Raw genomic sequence first — 20818 nt, forward strand, 5'->3', positions numbered from 1 at the left:
AAAATTGCAAAATTGTTAGAAATCGTAATCCGATATCATGGAAATCGCGTTTTGGTTTTTGTGCACTCAGATCCGCCGCTTCTCGAGTTTCATCTGTCATCGATTTCTCGTGGCCACGCGTATTTATCCGAGAATGCATCCGAGAGATAGGGCTTCCTTCGGTTTCGAGGAAAATATCTGTTCCCTCCGTGTCGGGTCGTGTCAAAACATCCGCGCGACGGCCGTTAAAGGTCCGTCGCCGCGAGAGATTTTCATTCTCGAAGGTACACGGAGAACGCATTTCCCCGTCCCGAAAATGCCTCCATCCGGTACGATCGAACACGTCTAGATCAACGATAACGCCTAAGTAATTCTGATGGCCGGTAATTTGTCGTGAGACCGACATCACGACCGCGCCGGCCGTTATCAAATTCCTTATAGCCGTTGGATCTGATACCGACCGGATTCATCGTGTGTTAACGCGATTGAGATTATTAATAATAAAAAACGAAAGCAGTTGAGATTATTAATAATAAAAATAATCGAATCACACGAGTGCCGGCCGACGACGGCGCGGCGCAGCGCGGCGCGACGCGGCGCGGCGTTCCATATTATATCTAGTCTGCGTGGCTCGCTTTCCACGAAGATCAAGCTCGCGAAGATCGCGCGCCGTAGGCTTCGTGCGCAAAAATTTACGCGCGCGAGATTACGGCCGGTCACGTTAACCGATATCATTCCCCGTTGACGATCGGGATCATCGTCGGCGATTAAACGAAGACTTTGCCACCGAGCGTATATGCACACAATCGATCGGCCATTTTATCGGAAACATAATTTTATCGATTGCGCGACAAACGAGATGTTGATAGAGAGGATGACGGCTCCGCTCGCGCGCGAGAAAAGACGCGTAAAGGGATAAAGAGATAAAGGGACCAGATTACATCGACAGAATAATTGCGACATACTTCGTTGAAAACAAATTTTTTAAGCTTGCCGGCCATATACGAACCCATAACGAATAACCTTGATTGAACTCGTAAGCCAATTTCGAGAATATTGATCCGAGATATATATTCGGGTAACTAACACTTTATACAATTATTTTTCGTTATTGCATCATCCGAATTGAAAAACGCCATCATGGATTCGACGTTCTTTGCCGAGGTCTCGAGAGTCACTTCTTCTAAAAACCGTCCATATTTTTCGTGGTACGGATTCTATGGAAGGTTTGCCCAGTCTGGAATTTCGCGATGAGGAATTACGGGACGGTTTTTCCTTGATGTCCATTATTCGTATCGCCCTAATTCGAAGCGCGTCATCGGGGCCTCCGGAATGTCCGACGGCATGCGACGTTCCCCTGATGCTTTTTCCTCATCTCTCTTGTTTCTATTTCTCTTTCTTTACTTTTTCGTCTCGCTCTTTACCCCACCGTGTCCCGTTTTAGGTCCCAGTAATTAATTTAACTTCTTGTCACGGCGATAGTGGCCGCTAATGGTTTTCTTGTATCCTGCGTGAAACTCTCTTAGTCGTCTCGCCTTTGAATGCCAGTACCGAATGTCGCGATGTCCATCATCAATGGAGAGTTCAGGAGATTTCAACCGGAAATTTCATCACGCATTTCATGCATTTATAATTAATTAATAAGTAATTTATGTTTTTCTCACGTATAAAAATTTTATACAAATTTTAAAGATTTAAAGATTTTATCGCTTCTTGATCTTTTAAAAAGATTATGAAATATTGTTGATAACTATAATTAATGAATAATTTTAACTTTTATTTTTTTTCTACCGAACATAATATTCCTATAAACATTTTGAAAAAGGGCAAGGTCTCGGAATATATAATCATGGCGATTATCGAGCGCATTATTAAACGGCAAGGAAAGAGATAGTACGATAGGATTTTGGTAAAGCCAGCTCTAAGAGCCAAATTACCAAAATGCCAGTTAAAAATATCGGCATTTCGTGACGAGGGAAGAGAAAAGAGGCCTTCGTTTTCACGGAGAGAGAGATGGACCAAAGAGGCGGCTGGTAAATAGCTGCGTGTGCAGCGTCCGTTCTGGCCGCCGCGCCGCGAGGCGTTAACGAGGCGGGCAAACACGAAGAACAGGACTAGGAGAAGATGGAAGAGGTGCCGGACGAAACGAAGCGGGAAGAGAGAGGGAGAGAAAGCCGAGAGGTAGGAGAAAGGAAGAGGAGCCGGGTAAGGCACGAAGACGCCTTTTCAAGGTGAGGTGTAAACTCTGCCGCCCTTCGGCTGGCTCCTCTATCGGCCGCCTCTTCGCGCAACCACCAACACAAAGCACCTCTTTCCATCTTATTAAGACCCCCGACCCTACCGGCACACAACAACCGGACTCTCTCACGATTCTCTCTTTCTTCCTCTTTCTTTCATTCTTTCGCCCTCTCTTCGGCATATTCCTTCTCCCCATTCTCTCTGTGTTCTCTTATCCACGAGATTTCTTCCTCTCTACGAGTCTTTGAGCTTACGCGCTCGCCGACATCGCGCGCCTATCGAAACGGAAATATTTTACGCTAGATTATCCAATTCTCCAGTGCGGAGAGTAAATGAAGAAGAAAATTGAAAGTGATTTTTACAGCAAAAAAGTCGCAATTAGACGATGCAATTTTTTATTTATTAACCGATAAACTGATTAGATTCATTATTACTGGATCTGATAAATTTTTATTTGCAAAAATATTTGTTCTTTTTATTCCTGCGACAACTCGCAAGTTTGATTTCTCTATCGCCTTGGATTTCGTACGATGCGATTGGCAATAATGATAATTTATTAACGAGGGCAACTCAAGTCTTGTACGAACGCGCCTTCCTCTTGTTTCTACGTTGTTATTTTAAAAGTACTAATTGCTTTGGTAGCGCGGGTATAGCGCCTGATTGCGCGGCGTGTATTCGAAATACGAACTCGCTCGATTGGATATCGTGCGGAAACAGCGGCGAAGAGAGCAACAAAACGCAAGTGGAGGCGAGCAAGCCAACGAGCGAGCGAGCAATTGCAGGAGGCGGCGAGCAGCACCTTGTTTATTTTAATCGGGGCTCAACGTGCCTGCGAGATTGTTTCGTCTCGCGGCACCACGATGTTTAGCTCGCCGTTTAATCGCCGTTAACGAGCGGTTATCGTTCACCAACTGGAAACACGGCGATGCTAACGAGGCGATCGGCCGGAAGCACGAGCCCTTTCGCGTTCACTTGCCTCTTCGCTCTTCTTCTTCTTCTTCTTCTTCTTCTTCTTCTTCTTCTTCGTCCTCTTCTTCGTGATGTTCTCGTGCTATCCGAAGAAGGACGACTCTTTACCTTGACAACGTGCACGCTACGTAATAATAACTAATTTTTCCTTCCCCTCGATAACTAAGGAAGTCGGCGAAACGAATTACCAATGTCACACATACATTTTTTTATATATACTCGAACAAATATGGAATATAAGAAATAGGTTGTACAACTTTCTTTTTGATAGATAAAATCCTTATTCTTGAGAAATCACGTTGGTGGTCTCCAACGTCGAGAAATGTGAATCGAACGAGTGCGAAATATTATAGAATTCTATGTTAACCTCCAGTTTCGAGTCATTCTGCTATTTCTGCTATTCAAACACAGAACTGTCATGTGTCTGGACAAATGTAATCCCCTGTTTCGCTTGTCGGAAACCTCATCGAACTAACATCGTCAATCGTTAAACAATGTTTGCTGTGAAGAGGTGGAAAATCTTTTGACGTGCCCAACCGTCACGCTCTCTTTCTCCAGGTGTTCTCCCGCGGTTCTCCAGTCTCTCCGGAAAAAAGGAAAAGACGGACTATTTTTCTTTTCCCGCAATGTAGAAACGTAGACTTTCATTCATTCTCAAAAGCAGTCAAGTTTTACTTTACGGCGCGACTAATCTGGCTGGCCAAATATTTAGAGCGACATGACGAGGGAAGGGTTTCTCTTGTTGTATTAGTACCTGTCACACGGTAGTTAATCCTTAAAATCTTCCCGTTGGGTTTTGTACCGTGGAAAATCGCGAATTAGAAAATCGCGGCTTAGCTTTGCTAACGGACTCCCCGCGGACAAAAATAAAAACTTGTCAATAAATTTTTCTCCGATATTCAGTTTTCATTCGAAATCTATGAATTTCCATTCGTTTCGCCCTTTTTCCGAGAGTCTTTTCATTGTTGCCGTCGCGAAATGTCTCGCACGCATAGATATATATGCATTTTTTTGGCTCTGCGTTATATCTTTATCCATTTGACAACGTTCGTTTGAGTTCCGTTTGAGAATGGCCGAACGCCATCCCTGACAGAGGGTATTAGCGGCGTAAAATACAGCCTAGTCGTCCAGTGGCTCGTTACATTAACGACTCTTCGCGAATCACACACATCCTACTCGTGTTTACGGAAGCGTCAGTCGCGGTCCAATAAATAACAAGATTATTGCGCGGCATGTCGAACAAAAAGCAGCCACAATCTGTAGATAATGCCCGTTTAATTTACGGTGTTTTTGATTCGGCTGATGCCAACGGGGTAAGTTAAGCGGATGTTTACGACCTGGCGGAACGTTCAACGAGAGTTATCGGTTCTCTGAAATCTGAATTTGATCTGGTTACCAAAAATCTCCGCGCTCTTTGGTGATTAATCGAGACCGGATTTTTCGCGATTATGACTCGATTAATGTAGTCGGATCCCCGCGCGAGAGACTGTAGCCCCCAAAAGGACTTGGCCCCCAGTAGATTGGAGCGACCGGCACTATTATACGCATCGTGATAGCGTTATGATCGTCGTAAGATTTTACAACAGTCATAACAGGTCCGATCTTTTATTGTTGTTCGGACATCTTAGCGAACGCCGTCCCCCCTCGCCGCTTCGATCTCCGGTCTCTGTAAATTTAACTCAGTTAATCAGAACCTGCTTTGCGAGGGCATGGCGCATGTTTCACGAATAAATTATTGTGATTATTAATGCGTGTAATCAATCAAATGTACACTATTTAAAAAATCAAACTTTTACCTCGTAAAGTTTTATAGAGAGCATTCACGAAATCCGAACATCATCGTTCCGAAGGTGACCGACGACGACATTCTGTGTCGCGGACAAGGAGATATCCTGTTCGCCAGGATCGTTTTTCTTTTATTTACACATACGTCACAATAGTCGCCTGGCAGGCGTGATAAATTCTGGTAATAGTCGGCCATCAATCTGGCGGGAATTACGTGCACCGCACGTTCCCTCACAATGGGCCCACACCGGGCTAGTACGGGACTCAACGTTCTACAGCGGGCCCTATTAATAAACCAACGTATTAACAAAGGATACATCCACTTGTTATTTAAACTGTCGGACGTCTGCCGTGGCGCTCCCCTTCCTCGATCAGACTTGATCGATCGTCATCGATTATCATAGATTCAGCTATGATAATTATGGCGTCGACCTGATACCCGAATCGAGAAAGAGATATCCGCGTGACAAAGATCATTGCACCCGGAATTAAATTTCAATTTTTCAAAATGGAGGGTCCGTGCGCATACGAGAGTCACGGGAGAGAATATGCAGTCAATAGCTGTGGAATTTACTCTTTCACCAACTAACGCGTTCGACTTCTTTCCGATCGTAGCGTGTACCAGGTGTCGCGGTCAAGTCAGCGGGTACAGAATCATTTCTCGAATGTTCTCTCTTTCTCGCATCCATGTCCCCGTGATACGGGGAGATGTTTTCTCGGTCAAGCGTCGTCGGTGAATAGCGATCCGTGAATGCTTATCGCATGAATGGGCCTCCCCTCGACATTCGGAAGCGACGGAATTCGCGTCGATCTTCGCGACTCACATCCCCGTTCCGTTCTCCCCTCTTCTCCACCTCCCCTCCCTTCCTGTTCCGACTCTCCTCGATCCTCTCCATGAATCTCCTGGGATGTAGATGGTGAGCCGAGATAAGGGGGCTACTTAAACTTAACCCTTGCACGAGCTCGTGCTCTCCAAGAGCAGGACGACCGGTGAGACCGGAGGCCACACACCAAGAAAGACTAATAGCCGAGAAGATAACGCTCTTAAACACTTTGCCAGGCCAATGCTTCTTCTCTCCTGTTGCAACCTGCTCTCCCGCCTCCCCTTCTGCCTCAACGAACGAGCTACCACTCGACACCGATAACGCTGCCGAACATTTAACCAGGGGCAGCGAACGACGGGAGCTTACAACCGGAGCGTCTCCTCGCGAAAAATCTGCGTGACCGTATTTACGTAACTTTGCAGCGGAAGGAGTCAATTTATTTTTCACAGGACAAACTAGCGACGCTTTAAAGAAGTTACGTTTATCTTTCGAGGTCATCTCTGAACTCGTATTCTTAAGGAATTAAGATTACATATTACAAAGCTGTTTCTCCGAAACTAGTTTCCTTTTTTTCTTTCTTTCTCTTTTTATTTTTTTTATTTTTTTTTATTTTTAAGATGAACGGTACTTGTACGCCAACGCGATCGCTGTGAAGTGTCCCCGGTGTGTATCGTCAATGAGCTCCGTTCTCGCCTACAGCACGGGATAACGGCTCGATTATTGCTTTACGGTACGCCGAGATAAGACGCAGCAACGAGTTTATTGCTCCGTCGTGCGTACTTGTAAATATCGCTAACGACCTCGCGTACACGCCACTTCTGAATGTTAATCTTAATTTCCCGTGACAAGACGCGCCGCTACCTGCTCCCGCTCGTGCACGCGTGAAAGATTGAATTAATACCGCTCGTATACACGCCGTGGAATCATAACGAAGTAGCGCTTCCGAGTAATCTCGCCATCAGCAACGCGGCAGCCGAGGAGTTACTTAGATTGATCTTATCGATTACGCGTTTAATCGGTGCAACCGGCATAATTTGCAATGCCGTGTTTAACGACGGAACATATCTCGCTACATAATTCCGAGACACGTTTGGCAGCCAACAAGCGATATATCTGAAACCGCTTGACAATATTAACGCGCATTTGTACACCGTTAATGTCCCAGATTTTTATCGAGATGATATAATTCGTTTCAATTTACATTATTTTTCTTCCTCTGTGTACGGACGATGCACCGCATTCTCCATACATTGTGCTCGTAGTAATTGTGTGTGTTTATCTCTTAATATTAAATATATCCTTTTAATTCGAATTAAAATTTTACTATAAAGCAATCGAATTGATATTAAAAATATCGTTATCTACCGATGAACGAAATATTTCAGTTATCATCGTTAAATGACTTTGCAGTTACGTTTGTAAAATTTTTGTTAACGAGAATATCTGATCTAAGTTCATCCATATAAATGTAACAAATTTATTTTTTAAGATACGTTTTGAGAATATGTGAACTTATATCTGTTTTACTGCATTTCTTTGACGTTACGATCTAATGAAATAACAGTAATACACGTAATAATAAATCCGAGATCCGCGGATCTTTAGATCTGAAGGGTGACAAAAAAGTAATCATCGATCTAAGAATCGTTTTATTTGTGAAAGCAGGGCCGACGTGTACAAACACAAAGGCAACAGGTGGTGAGTGACTTCGGGTTTAGGTTACCGGTTCGGCTGTTCAGTTTTATTCATGACTCGGGAGAGAATCGCGTATACAAATCTACTATCCGTGGGCTACTCGACCCCTCGAATTCTTTTCCTTCCGTCGACCTTCGAGGCTCCCGGTTAGGTTGGTGCGTCCTGCGGTAATGCGTTCACAATGGATTTAACGATCCCCTTACTTGTCGGGCGCGACTTCACGTCCCGCGGGGCACGGATATCGGATTATCGTTCACAAGTAGCGCAATTACACACGCGATTGTTTAACTAGAAGTTATCAAACTCCATTATCTTGCACCGAGATAGGATATCGATAGCTTCCCGTCGAGTTATCGTACAACTGCGCGCCAACTAAATCAAACAGAACTAAGTGCCGTAAAATCGTAATCTTGTTATCATTTCCTCTCCATTTCTTTCAATTACCATGATAATATAGCAATATTTTTTAGTCAGGTACATATACATGTATCAGGGTAAGCATTTCGAAAATCATAAAATGGCAAATGTATATATAAATTATTATCTGACCGGGAATTTGGAGAACGGCGCCAACTGCGCGCCTAGATTTAATCGATAAATCGCAGGGAGTGAGATAACCGATACGTGACGGAATGCAAAATAAGAGGGCGATTCAGGCCAATCGTTATCTGCGCTCGATGGCGCCGTCTGTCAATAAACGTCAACGACGTAAACTTGCCGTGCAGGTACTTTTTGATATGTACAATCTATTGCACACTATAAAATATCCTCGATTTGAAAGACTAAAATTATCTTGGTGTATAAACAGATTTTGCATTTTTTTTTTTTTACTGAGATTATATATTTTTTTAATAGATTGATCTCCAAAACTGAAAAATTTCGAGAAAATACAGACGTGTGATAAAGTTGTGAGAATAAAAAAATTAGAATTTCAATGAAAGAAAGAAAAAAAGAAAATATAATCTCTTGCCGGTTTAAACTAACTGTAAGAATGAAATCTGTTCTATTAATAGAAATTAGTGAAAAATTCAATGAATAAACATTCAACAGGAGCAATTTGCATGTGGCCAAGCGACGATTGCAATAAGTGAGTGATTTATAGTTATGACCGTTTAGAATCTAGATCAAGCCTGCGATTAGAGCAAACGGCTCGTTGCTCTACGCACGTATTTACACGCGGATGCCTAATTGTGCGAATACGAATATTTTTCTTCGAGCGCCACTTTGCATGTAGCCGCGATGTACATGGCATGGTCGTCACAATTGTGTTTGAATGATGGGATATTTATAAATCAAATTTCTAAATAGCGTAATAAACGCGATTTACTCTTGTCTCTCATACTAATTGTATGCAGATACGTAGTAAGCGGATTCGGCGAAAATAACACGCCGAGACTAAAGATCAGCACGGTCCAAAGGTCAATTAGTACTAATTAGCGCGGCTGCTACGACCGATTGATTTAGTGGACGTGCCGTGAACATTTCTTCGTCTCTCGCAATCTCTCCGTGCTTTTTTTTAGGTCTTGCGTCCAACTTCTTTTTCTCAAGTTATACTTTTGCGTTTCTTAAAGAGATGAAATGATTCAAGTCAAAATAACAAGATTTTTTAAAAACAATTGCAACAAGTATCGACAAACTTTCGTTTTTTTTTTTAATAATAATTTGTATGCTAACGATATGTACCAACTAATCAATTTTTAAATATGGTTTTATAATTTAAAAAGATCATAACTAAAATGCATATGTATTTTTATAATGTGTTCTTATCGACATACATTTCAGTCAGAATTAAAAAGAAATTATTTAAATTTTTCCAATTCGAATACCTTTCTCCAGGTTGAGAATCTTAACGTTTTCAACTTTTAGTTCCTTCCTTCGGAACTGCTTGTCCCACGCTTGTCGATGTCGGACGAGAAAGCGCATTGAGATTGCCATGGATGATTCACAGACAGGTGCTTTAGAAGTTCGTGCCGACGGCACGGAGTAATCACGCGAATGACAAGATAAATAATCGTCCGCCCACGTTGCAGATATTGTGCGTTGGCTAAAGCCCGTGTGATGTGTGGAATCCCGCTCGAGGAAAATATTCATATATGTTTTATAAGGTATACATATATTTGCACTTTGCATACATTTGTGCAAACGAATCGCGAATCTTAGCTTCATGCAAACATTATACTGTGCACGATCGACAATTTTCTTCAACGCACAAATTGCATCCTGACAGAATGGTGTCGTGTACGTATGTGTGAAGGATAATCGGGATAAAAATCATTAAGCTTTTATACCACAAATTCTGTAACTGTGTACATTCATTGACAATATGTTACATGTCTTGTCAAAAAATATGAAAGAGGAAGAAGATAAAAAACTGACGCGATCCAGATGCACGATGAAGCGATAGCAAATGCTTCTAGATAAATTTGCGAAGGTTCGGATAACACGTTGGAAACTATTATTAAACCGCGGGTAAGCTGTTTTGGAGATAGCTAGAGCACACAAACCGAAATTTTACGAATAGCATCGTTCGGTCAAACACGCTGTATTTTTAATTCGCGAATTGATCAATGCAAGATACGAATGTTCCTCTTACGCAAAGCCAAGGCTTTCATTTAACAATTCGCGGAAAATCTACTTTACGAAACTGTATTTTCGCGTTTTATTTGCACCATCAGCGAAGCGTTTCTGTGGAATTTGCTTTTTCAACCGACAAATTTAGAATGCCGGAATCTTTAACTAATATCGAGAGTCATACAATAATAAGCACAGATCGTTTTTACTCGCCGTCATTCATAGCGGCGATATTTCCGACGCAAGAAATACCCTGTTCTTTTTTTGGTTACAGATCCCTTAACGTGACCTAACGTTATATATCCGACACCGTATTACGCATACACACCCGACACCGTATTACGTAATCTGCTATATTTATGATATGATTGCACATGAAAAACTTTTTTATTTTCTGTCTAGACACGAAGAGTCAGTTTTTATTATAACAGCACCTACAAATCATTCTTTTTATTTTATCTAAAATGGTCCTTAATTTTAATGAAATGTTCTATGTGATCAGTGTTTCGAGCGATTTCTCTTTGGTTTATGAAGCTTTTTTTTCCACAAAAAAGAAAATGGCGGGGGGGATCGATGTAGCTTAAGATTAATAATAATTCGATTGCTTAGCAAATGAAACCACTACATATTCGCAACATTAACTAAATTCTTCTAAAAAAAAGAGTTACGCCGCGTGCAGCTTCAACTTTGCGACTGCGCAACTGTGAAAGCACACCGGTTTAACGGGGCGAGACTTTTTGTTATGACTTCATCCCGACCACAAATCAAGGTGACTTATCACGCGCGGTAGAAATCACAGACAAGAAGGCAGAGATAGGGAAAGAAAGGGAGGGAAGGAGGAAACTAAGTCACGATTCTCCGCCTCGACAGAGGATTCTCCGTGCGGTCTGCGGGTCTGCCACGGTCTCCTTACGGCGCGCTCGACGAATTCGCCTTATAACCTGTGATTTACAATGGCATTTACGAGGAGTGTCGCTATATAAAGTTTCATAAACCCCCTCGCCTCCCCAACCACGTCGGCGAATTTTTCCGGAGGCGACGCGACATCCCTCGACTTGAGACGCGCCACGTGAGCAAACTTTCTTTAGACGTGCTAGCACGCTGTCAGTGATAACGATCTTTATCGTCGATAGGAAATGGAACGTGCCAGATACACGTCGATGCGAATCGCCGTGAAATGTCCGCTACGTGAATGTCCTTATCGCCTAGATATCGCCGTCGAGATTAACCCATTCAAAGGAACGCAACTGGATGGAGGGTTTCCGCCTCTATTTTCGTTCGGGCTAATCGAACGACGTGACAAATTGACATTCGCCTATCTGATCCACATGGAAAGTCGATTCGTCAAATAAGCTTTGAGTATTCTAGGAGATAAGGTAAATCGTAAACAATCATTGACCACTCAAGGGACACTCATCCCTTTCATTATGGTGATTGATAAGCATTTCATTCAAAACAATGCATGAAAGAATTACTGTCTCGTTTAGTAGGAAATTTATTGATCTTCCTTTGTATCAGCAGAGAGAAACGAGTTCTTTCTGCTGATAAACCGCATCTCTGATAGGGTTACGATAAAACGTTCGTGGATATTGCTACTTATTGTTAGCGCTAGCATTATCGACAAACGCGATCTTAAGCGGAGCGTGGGAGAGCCGTGTAATTTTCTGATTTAAGGGTACGCGAAACATGTGACACCTTTGTCACGTGTTATACGTGGATGTTGTGACGGCGATTGAAACCTCGTTAGGTCGGACGCGCACCAAGCATTCCTGCGGTCCGCACGCGAGATTTAAGGTCCATCTATATAGGGTAGATCCCGGGGTGCTCGACGCGGCGGCGGCGATGGCGGCGGCGAAGAGGAACGAAAAGAGAGATAGGATCAAGCTGCTACATCCTGCGGGATCGTAGCGGGCCCGGGCAGGGCCGGCCCTGCCGCGGTATCTAATCTGGCCACTTTTGGAGCCGCGGGTAGCCGTGTTTTGGCCGGGGATCGTGTTAAGGGGATTTACATTCATTTCGATCCTAATAACCCGATCCCTCGGATCCCGATTTGGAACACGATATCCGTCCACTCTCGTATACATATACCTTGCCCTCTCCTACCTTCTCTTGCTTTTTCTTTTCCCCTCTCGCCTCTCACTTCTTTCTCCTCCTCCTCCTCCTCCTTCTCTTCCATCAGCTTGGCCGGTGCAACAAGCTCTTAAGTTCAGGGCGTCGAGTGTCTCTCAACTTTCACCCCTTTATGAATAATGTCTCGTCCTTACACCGCTCTTTCCTCGGGTGCAGTTTGATAAAAATATCTACAGCTGAATAGAACATTCTTTATCTGCACATTTTATATTACTCGCCTTCACTCTATAATTCTATTGTACGTGTGTATCAGGTTCTCCCATAACACACGTGTCGCCCTGCGACTGCATGATTGGTATGATTTCACAACATATCGATAACAAATTACTCCTTCCATCTTCCTTTATTCTTCGTCGTACTTGATATTCTCTTTCGACCTGTTCTCACGCGTTCTCCGTCAGGTCTTCCAGTTTCTGGCTTGATACAATTCCTTTGACGTAATCTCGCACGTTCGTGACCGCGAAGGGATATCGATACGCGAAGGGATAGCCGGTCGCTTTGCGGGACAGAAGGAAGAAGCCGCGCGAGAGCGATCGAGCAGCGGAGCGAACAGTGGAAGCGACGAGGCGTGCTTTGATTGCGGTGGACGAGGCATCATCACCCGTGGTCGCCTTCGTGGAGTGCCCGAGGAGCCTGTCGACGACGGGCGTGACGTGCCTCGGGGCCAAAATAACACGCCCCTGGTGTCGTTCTGCCCCCTCCCCCCCCCCGACCCGCCACGTTCTCGCTCGTTCTGCGGGTCCTCCTCGGGCTCTCCCCGCTCTCTCGTCGCCATCACTCCGTCTGATCCTCCTTCACCTTCTCTCTCCGTGGGTAATCCGTTCCCACAGACAAAAGGGCCTCGCGGTCCGTCGACTTCGATCTTCCTCCACCGCCTCGATTGTCCCTCCTCGCGGGTCTTGTCTTTCGCTCAGGTATGTAATAAGGATGTAACATGAGCTCCCCCCGGGACACGGCGAGACCTCGATCGGTCCCGCGACAGGTTCGAGCCTCCTTGATCGCGCGCGATCCGGGAGGATCGATCGGTCTTTCCAGGAAATCACGCGGCTGGCCACAGATGTCGAGAGAAAACCAGAAGGATCCTTGATAACTCGATGAAAAATGTTCGTTCGAATGTTCTTTTCATTGATTATTCGCGACGTGACGCGAACAGCAGAACGCAACGATCAACGAGCTTGTTACAAGTGTGGTGAACATTGCGAAGTAAGATTATAACATTGGATATTTCTAAGACGTTTGGCTAAATCCGCGCTTGAATTTAACAATAATAAGACCGTTTATTGAGTTTATTCCATCATTTGGACTGATGATAAAGTATCATACGTATGATTAGTACAGTACGCTGATAAAGTCTGGCCAAATATTTTACCAACACTCTGCATGTACACCAACGCTTCACCCTGCTCCGAAATCATTAAAGAGCTACTTTTTAAAGTTCGCAGTTAATACCCGCCTGAACCTTTTAAGTTCTCCTTCGCCTTGTTGTCGCTCTCGTCTTAGAGTGTCACTGCGCAGGTAAGCAATAAGGATGTAACCTGATCTGCTAAGAGCGCAGAAACACAAGGATCGAAACCACGACAGGTTGAAAATTCCTTAGCGAGATTGATCGTCACGTCGATCGGCTTCCCGGAAATTGCATGTTGGCAAGATGACACGTTTGTTACAAGGAACTTATAATTCAGATTTTACAAAGAAAAGTAATATTGTAAAATTTTTATAATAAATAGAATAATTTAGAGAGTTTATTATTACTTTGACTATTATTTTCCATATAAACGAGCGCCTAAGAAGATTTGCTTTAACCAATAGCTTGAAAAAAAAAAAAATTAATCACTATGAATTGAATTTTCAATTTACAATCCGTCTTCGTCGAGTTTAGACTCGAGATATTCGGTTGTTTGACGAACTGCTAAAATAAAGAACGTAGATTCGTACGGCATACAAATATTACAAATGAAGCTACGAGACGAAAGAAATCAGAATAAAGATGAAGGAAGGAGAGACGAAGAGAAGCGTGAGATAGGTCGTCCCGACGCAGGAATTGCTCTTCAGTCGTTACTGCCGGGACCATCTAGAGAGCTCGACAAACACTCGATGCACCTCGCACGATTCTTTCTGAAAGCACGACTATCATTGTTGCCGTGTCATCTCTTTGGTCCCGGGCCATTGTCCTTCGTGCACCGATCATTTCGTCTCATTTCGATAGTCCCTTTAGCCGTCGATTAATCAAGACGATCGCGCCGATCGCGATCGTACGTGAAAAGGGAGAAGAGACGGTGGGCTGAGAGTTTCGACAAAAATCTGCTGGAAGCAAGAAATGGTAGCCTCGATATATGGCAATCTTAAAAGTCCATAAAAGGATTTCAAAGTGTCCGCGCGCGCCACGGACTCCTCTCACTGTCTGAGAATTTAAATCCTTGGCGATCAGCGGAATTGATAAAAGTACGAACACGACGTCGAGCGTGTGGGTGTCACGGGGGTTACCGTCGAGGCGGAAGTGGCTTCCTGGAAGATCAGCTGACGCCTGGGCGGTTCGTTTTGTTGCGCGGTGAATGGAACATTGGGGACCCACTCCCGGGGCCCTCGAATGCAGCCGATATGCGGCCACGGCGGGAACGCCGGAAAGGAGGCGGAGGGTGGTGGATCGCGCGAGAGGAGGGAGTGAAGCAACGAGCACGTTAAAACAAGAAGATTGGAATAAAAGGTTGGCCTGGCCGCGGGAAGGTAAAGCCAGAGCGGGCCCGGAGGTGGAGAAGAAACGGAGAAGAAACCGGTGGGGGCGGGGCTCCGTCTGCGGATGCTGGTATGGAGCCCAGTCCTGCTTCGCACACCATCTTCCTTCATCTCGGACCCAACCCCCTTTCGAGACAGCAGTACGTGGCCCATCTTCGGGTTCCTTTGCTCCCGCCGTTTCTTCTATTTTAACGTGTTTCTCCTCTTCATCTTTCTCTATCCTCGTCCTCGTCCTCCTCTTCCTTTTCCTCCTCTTTCACATCTTCCTTCTGCTCCTTGACCTCCACACCCTCGGCCAGCGTCTCCAACTGTTCGGCAACACTCCGACGTCGTTTGTCTCGACGTCCCACTCCTTTGTTCTCGGCGATGGCTCGACAATTTTGCGGACGTTATCTGCGATTTAACGAGCCGTAACATGCACCGAGGGCAATTAGTACCATGCCAAACAGGGAAATTAATATCGCTTTAATGTCGCTACGTTGATTATATACCACAGGATACACGCACGCGAGCCAAGTTGCAGACGCGCGAGAGTTAACACGGGTTTACCCACACGTTTAAGCGATAAGATACGAAATATGTAAACGAGGTGTAAGGCGACATGCGCTTCGTAATTAGTGGCCATCGAGGCCGAGTGATGAAGGAAAGATAAAATAACATCGGGGCAGAACGCCGAGAGAGAGAGAGAGAGAGAGAGAGAGAGAGAGAGAGAGAGAGAGAGAGAGAGAGAGAGAGAGAGAGAGAGCATCCTTCACACAATGCGACTCATCATCTCCCATCAACCTGACTGGTTTCTCAGCTACTGGCAGCCCGCTATTCGTAATACCACGTGTGCGTGTGTGCGTGTAAATTTTTTATTCGTGTTCGTAAGGATTGATTGGACTTAATTTATCTCCGTAAAGACTGAAAATATCGATAAACTTTTACAAATAATAGGCAATTTTACTGTGCAGCGTATCACTTATGTATCTTATAGTATGTACAGAAGCAAAATTTGCTAACATTGTTAGTACCGTTGCCCTCTTTTTCGATTAAATCGAGAACCATTGTAATAAGTGGCCGAGCGATATTCCGAATGACGATGCTCCTTCAGACGATTTCCAGGAAACTTTCATCCTCATACCTCTCACAGAAATTGGGATTGGCCCAATTCCATTAAGGTCCTTTCTGTGAACTAAAGCCGCGGCTTCCCTTTTGCGTTTCACACGAACAGTCGTTTTCGGGAGGTGCGGCGCGCGTACAAGCACTCGGCTGAACTTTTTTCGATTTCCGCCGCAAATCTTTTTTTCCTCCCCTTCCCTCCACCGTCTTCGCGTAACGCTCCTTATCCCTAATGTATTACGGGCCGGGCCATTTTTTACTCGAAATGGATTTTTATAAGACCCGACATTCTCGGCTTTGGCCAACCGCGCGCACTCCCTCTCACTCCATCATATCCTGTATCTCTTCAACTCCGCCAAAATATTTGTAAATAGATGTAAAGTCTGGGAGGGGCCCAGGGGGTACCCTGCTGTGCGAACAAGGCTCCCCATAGCGCACTACGGCCGATATATCTCTCGAGCCCTTCACCATTCTTCCCTCTCTTTATATGAGACTCCTTCGCAGCCTTTTATACCTCTCCCTCCTCCATCTTCCTCTTCTTCTTCTTCTTCTTCTTCTTGTTCTTCTTGACTCCGTCGTCATTCTCATGCTCTATTACCTCGGTTCTCATCGTGTATCGTGCAAGGCGAGGACTACGCATGCACGAAAGCCAAAGGCGCATGAGAAAATTTTCGTGGATCGATTTTTTATAATCTTTGTATCAAGAATGTGTATTCGATATTTTGGTAACAGGTGAAGTAGGAATACGTATTCCTGCATACGCATCCTATATACCTTTATAATCTGCTCGACAATATCTTTACGTTCGAGGAGAGAGCAGCCCCTAGGAAATCAAAATATATCTTATTTCAATATCACTATAAAATGATTGATTCATTTTAAATCGATTTTTCCAAGGGATGCATGACGATAATCCTTCGCTTTCACGCGCCGGAAGTAACGTGACAAGTCGATCGAAAGTTAGCCATGTTATGATATAGCAGATAGCTGAATCAACAGCCTTATAAATTTCGCGAAATGTATCACACACAAGGGAATTAAGGGCCGCCTATTGAACGAATTCAGATACGCTTCGTTCACAGGGGTTCATTTGAACCTCGGGGACTTTAATGGAAATTCATCTGACAGCCGACGGGCGTGCAATTCACTCGCAGCAATCGCGTGCACGTGGCGTGAAGGTTTCCACCGGCGTGGCGCGGCGCGGCGAGGATCCGAGCTCGTGAGCGCGAGGTAATAAAAAGGCGGCGAGAAGAGGAGGAGGAGGAGGAGGTGAAGGAAAGGTGGGACCGGTCCCCCGACGCCCGACGAGAGGCCGTCGTCTGCACTCAATAGGGGCTAATTGCCGCAAGGAAAGCTGCAAATTCGTGGACATTGTTAGCTCCGTTCCATTCCCGGGTAGTGTCGAACGGGCCTCATTGTGGCCGCGCGAATCGCGAGCTGCTTCGTGTCCGACGGTGCACCGTCGGGTTGCGCGCCGCCATTGAAATACCACGAGGATGAAAAGGGGTGAGATGCAGGCCGCCGGAGTGTGTAAAATTCGTCGCGGCCGCAGCGCGTTCTCGCGATCGACAGGCACCTCACGACGGATTCTTCGCGACGCGACGCCGACGTTCACGACGGCTTCTACTACTCTCCCTTCACCTCCTCTCCCCCCCGCTCCAAAGTTGCCAAAGTCGATTGTGCTCTCCCGAAAATTACCTTCTTCCGCGCACTCGGCTGGGAAGAAAAAGTGCAAAAGGAGCCCCTTGGGCAACTCGGGGGAGAGAACCCGCTCGATTTACACCGAGCGCGTTCACGCACAAGCGGACCTGTCTGTGTTCTGATCAGTCATCCGCATGATACAGCCCTGCGTGGGCGATTGCCCTCCGAGAATCAATTTGAACACGGGCCTCGGACGTCTCGAATGCTCTTCGACAATGCCGCGGCTTCGGTCAATGGGGACTCCCTTGCGTTTGGCTTCTCGCGCCCTCGATACGCCGCGTTCCGGATTAAGCCCGGGTTTACACGGGTCCCGCGCTATTGGGGCCCCTGTCTCACTGAGTCGGGGCTATCCATGCTTCGTTACGAGAACGCGTACCCTATTGACTCACTGGAGCACCGCCTGGCTGCCGTCGTCGTCGACGTAGAGGTAGACAATCAGAAGGAACGAGAGAGAGAGAGAGACAGAGAGAAGTGGTTCCAGGTGAGAAGAGAGGAAGCGGCTCGGCGTGACCGAATGATCCTCGACATCGGCCGTATTTATATTCCTGTTTGCCCGCTGATTCGCCATACGGATCTGTGCCCGTTAAAGTCTCTTAAAGATCCAGGACCAACCTCGTAACCGGTCAAAATACGCATTCGTTTTCCTAACCGGCGATTCACGCGATCGCTCTCTCTCTCTGTACCTGACGCCACTGGTCACGACTAAGGTCTCCTTTTTCCGCGCGCACCATGAAATCGACTGAATTCCCCGGGCTTGGAGCCGAGCCGAGCCTAGCCGAGTTGGACCATCGTTGGCGCGACGTTTTCAAATGTGACGGAAATCGTATTAAGCGGAACTAACCGGAAAAGTGGGTTGCGATGAAAAGTCTCGCCGAAAGAAACGAAAGCCGGCTCTAATCTTGAATTTCAGAATGTACACTTAATCCGAATTCAAAATAAATACACTAAAAATAATTTTCTGAAAGTATAGAATAGGAGAAGTAATGCGGTCTCTAGATTTTAATTCCTTATAAATCCTTATAATATTTTAAATCCTAAAAAATACATTTCAACAGGTCAGACGGTGTGTGAGCCTGATATCATTGCATCTAAAAACAAACTTAGATAATATAAAAGTTCTTTAATGCTCACCATCCATCTTACTACCTATAGATAGACAATCAAAATATATTGCAAATCCAAGTGTTAAAGTTTCCAGATTAGTGTTAGTCGCGGACATATACATATAGAAAGATTGTAATTTTAGCCTTCCCTCCGTTTGTCCGATTAGATTAAGCGCAGCCTGCCGATCTGTTATCAATTTTGACTCGTGCAATATTACAGAGGTGCAAGGAGAAACTCAACACCTTGGCGATCTCGGTGATGAACCAATGGCCTGGAGTGAAATTGCGGGTGACCGAGGCCTGGGACGAGGAAGGGACACACGCGGTAGATTCCCTGCACTTCGAGGGACGAGCCGTCGATATAACGACGAGCGATCGCGATCTCTCCAAGTACGGGATGCTGGCGAGACTCGCGGTTGAGGCTGGCTTCGACTGGGTCTACTACGAGTCCAGGTCCCACATACATTGCTCCGTCAAGTCTGGTTAGTAGTTTCCGTCAGAACGCGGTAACAAATAAATTCGAAGGGATGTACGAGTCGAGATCGAATTGTCTTGAATCGCGCCGAAGAAAGCGAGAGCATTAAAAGCGGTCGATCCGCGGACCGTGTGTGGATTTTAATTGCAGTCATTTCACGTTAATACCCGCGTAAACGCCGCGTCAATAAAGATGAGCGTATAAACTACCGGACAGTAGTAGTAATGATGCCGTTTAATGCAATAAAGATGCTGCGGAGTCGGTGCAGTTGTGTAATAACGTCGTTTAATGGAACAAGGATACTAAAGTCGCGCTGTTCTTAAATCGCGAGTGACAAAGTGACTTGGCGCCTCGAGTGCGTGTATTATATAGATAAATGACGCGCGACATAAAATCATCTAACATTATTGATATTGCTGTAATCTGGGATCGTTAAACTTGAATAATTTTTCGAACCAACATCTAGATCCAGTTAAATGAAATAATTAAATGAATACCGTATTGTTTTCTACTTCTCTCGTGAAAATTGGTGCTACTACCTTGTATATGTCAGTCTTAAAGATGTCTATTTTACCGACTCCTCCTCCCTCTGCTCATTGAGAGTTACACATGCAATGCAGCAATAATAGAAACGTACGAGTACTTGTGAATTTAAATTAAATTCAATTATTTCTATCAAGTTTGATTTTAGTTCAGATATAATCAATTAATTAAATAATTCGAATATTTCTGTCTAAAATATCTCTGACATTTTTATATATCAGAAATTTTATTGAGGTTTTTGAAAATAATCCGTCACGTGACTTTTATTCAAATTTGAATCGAATTCGATTCAATTTGAAACGATTCAAACTACAAATTTCAAATAATTATCAGATAGAATATCAAGTAGATGTAAATAATTTATAACATACTCTATCATGCGCGCTAAATAATGAGGCATGGAGGAAATTTCTGCATATACACCAAAAGATGGCTCCTACGGTATATATTTATATATAGCATCCCTAATTTAACATTTTCAAAATCACGATTTTTTTATTTGGAGAAACGAGAATGACCCCTTAGAGTAAAGTGATACTTAATTAACCTTGTCGCGCATCTACTTTCTCTTTCGATCCAGTAATATTTATCCGCACGAGAGCAATCAGTGATTCGTGTTCGTTCCAGGCCACGGTTGGGTCTCGAATTTCAAAATAAATGCCGATAAATCAAGGCGTGCCTGTCGGTCCGAATTAAAACCGAGCATAGAAATTGGCGCGAAATCGATATGAGTCGATGTCGACGGGAACGAAAAGGGGAAACAATGAGGTAGAGGGAAACCGAAGTGTGCAACAAAAAGTGCGAACGCAATCCACGCGCGTTTAACGCTCCGCCAATTTTCACTATAATCACGTTAATTAATCGACAGGCGATTGCGAGCTTAACAAATGGCAACATTTACATCCTCTTTGTACCGTAATCATGACATTTTCGTTTACATAATGCATTCCAGAAAAATTATATATTAAAGG

The 20818-nt window shown here is 44.6% G+C and overlaps 2 protein-coding genes across 5 annotated transcripts in view; both read left to right on the forward strand.

Annotated features, from left to right (window-relative positions):
- LOC143903788 (short transient receptor potential channel 4) overlaps positions 1-20818 on the forward strand; it is a 62317-nt gene that overhangs the window by 31645 nt on the left and 9854 nt on the right. The window lies entirely within an intron of this gene.
- The window catches only part of Hh (hedgehog signaling protein), a 39537-nt gene that overhangs the window by 16234 nt on the left and 2485 nt on the right, over positions 1-20818 (forward strand). For both annotated transcript variants that reach the window (XM_077417751.1, XM_077417752.1), the window contains one exon: positions 19050-19311. In XM_077417751.1, the coding sequence (XP_077273877.1) occupies positions 19050-19311 (262 nt within the window). The remainder of the gene's footprint in view (positions 1-19049; positions 19312-20818) is intronic.

Source organism: Temnothorax americanus, unplaced genomic scaffold, assembly GCF_048541705.1.
Source record: "Temnothorax americanus isolate GAGA-0224 unplaced genomic scaffold, ASM4854170v1 Scaffold5, whole genome shotgun sequence".
Lineage (NCBI taxonomy): Eukaryota > Metazoa > Arthropoda > Insecta > Hymenoptera > Formicidae > Temnothorax > Temnothorax americanus.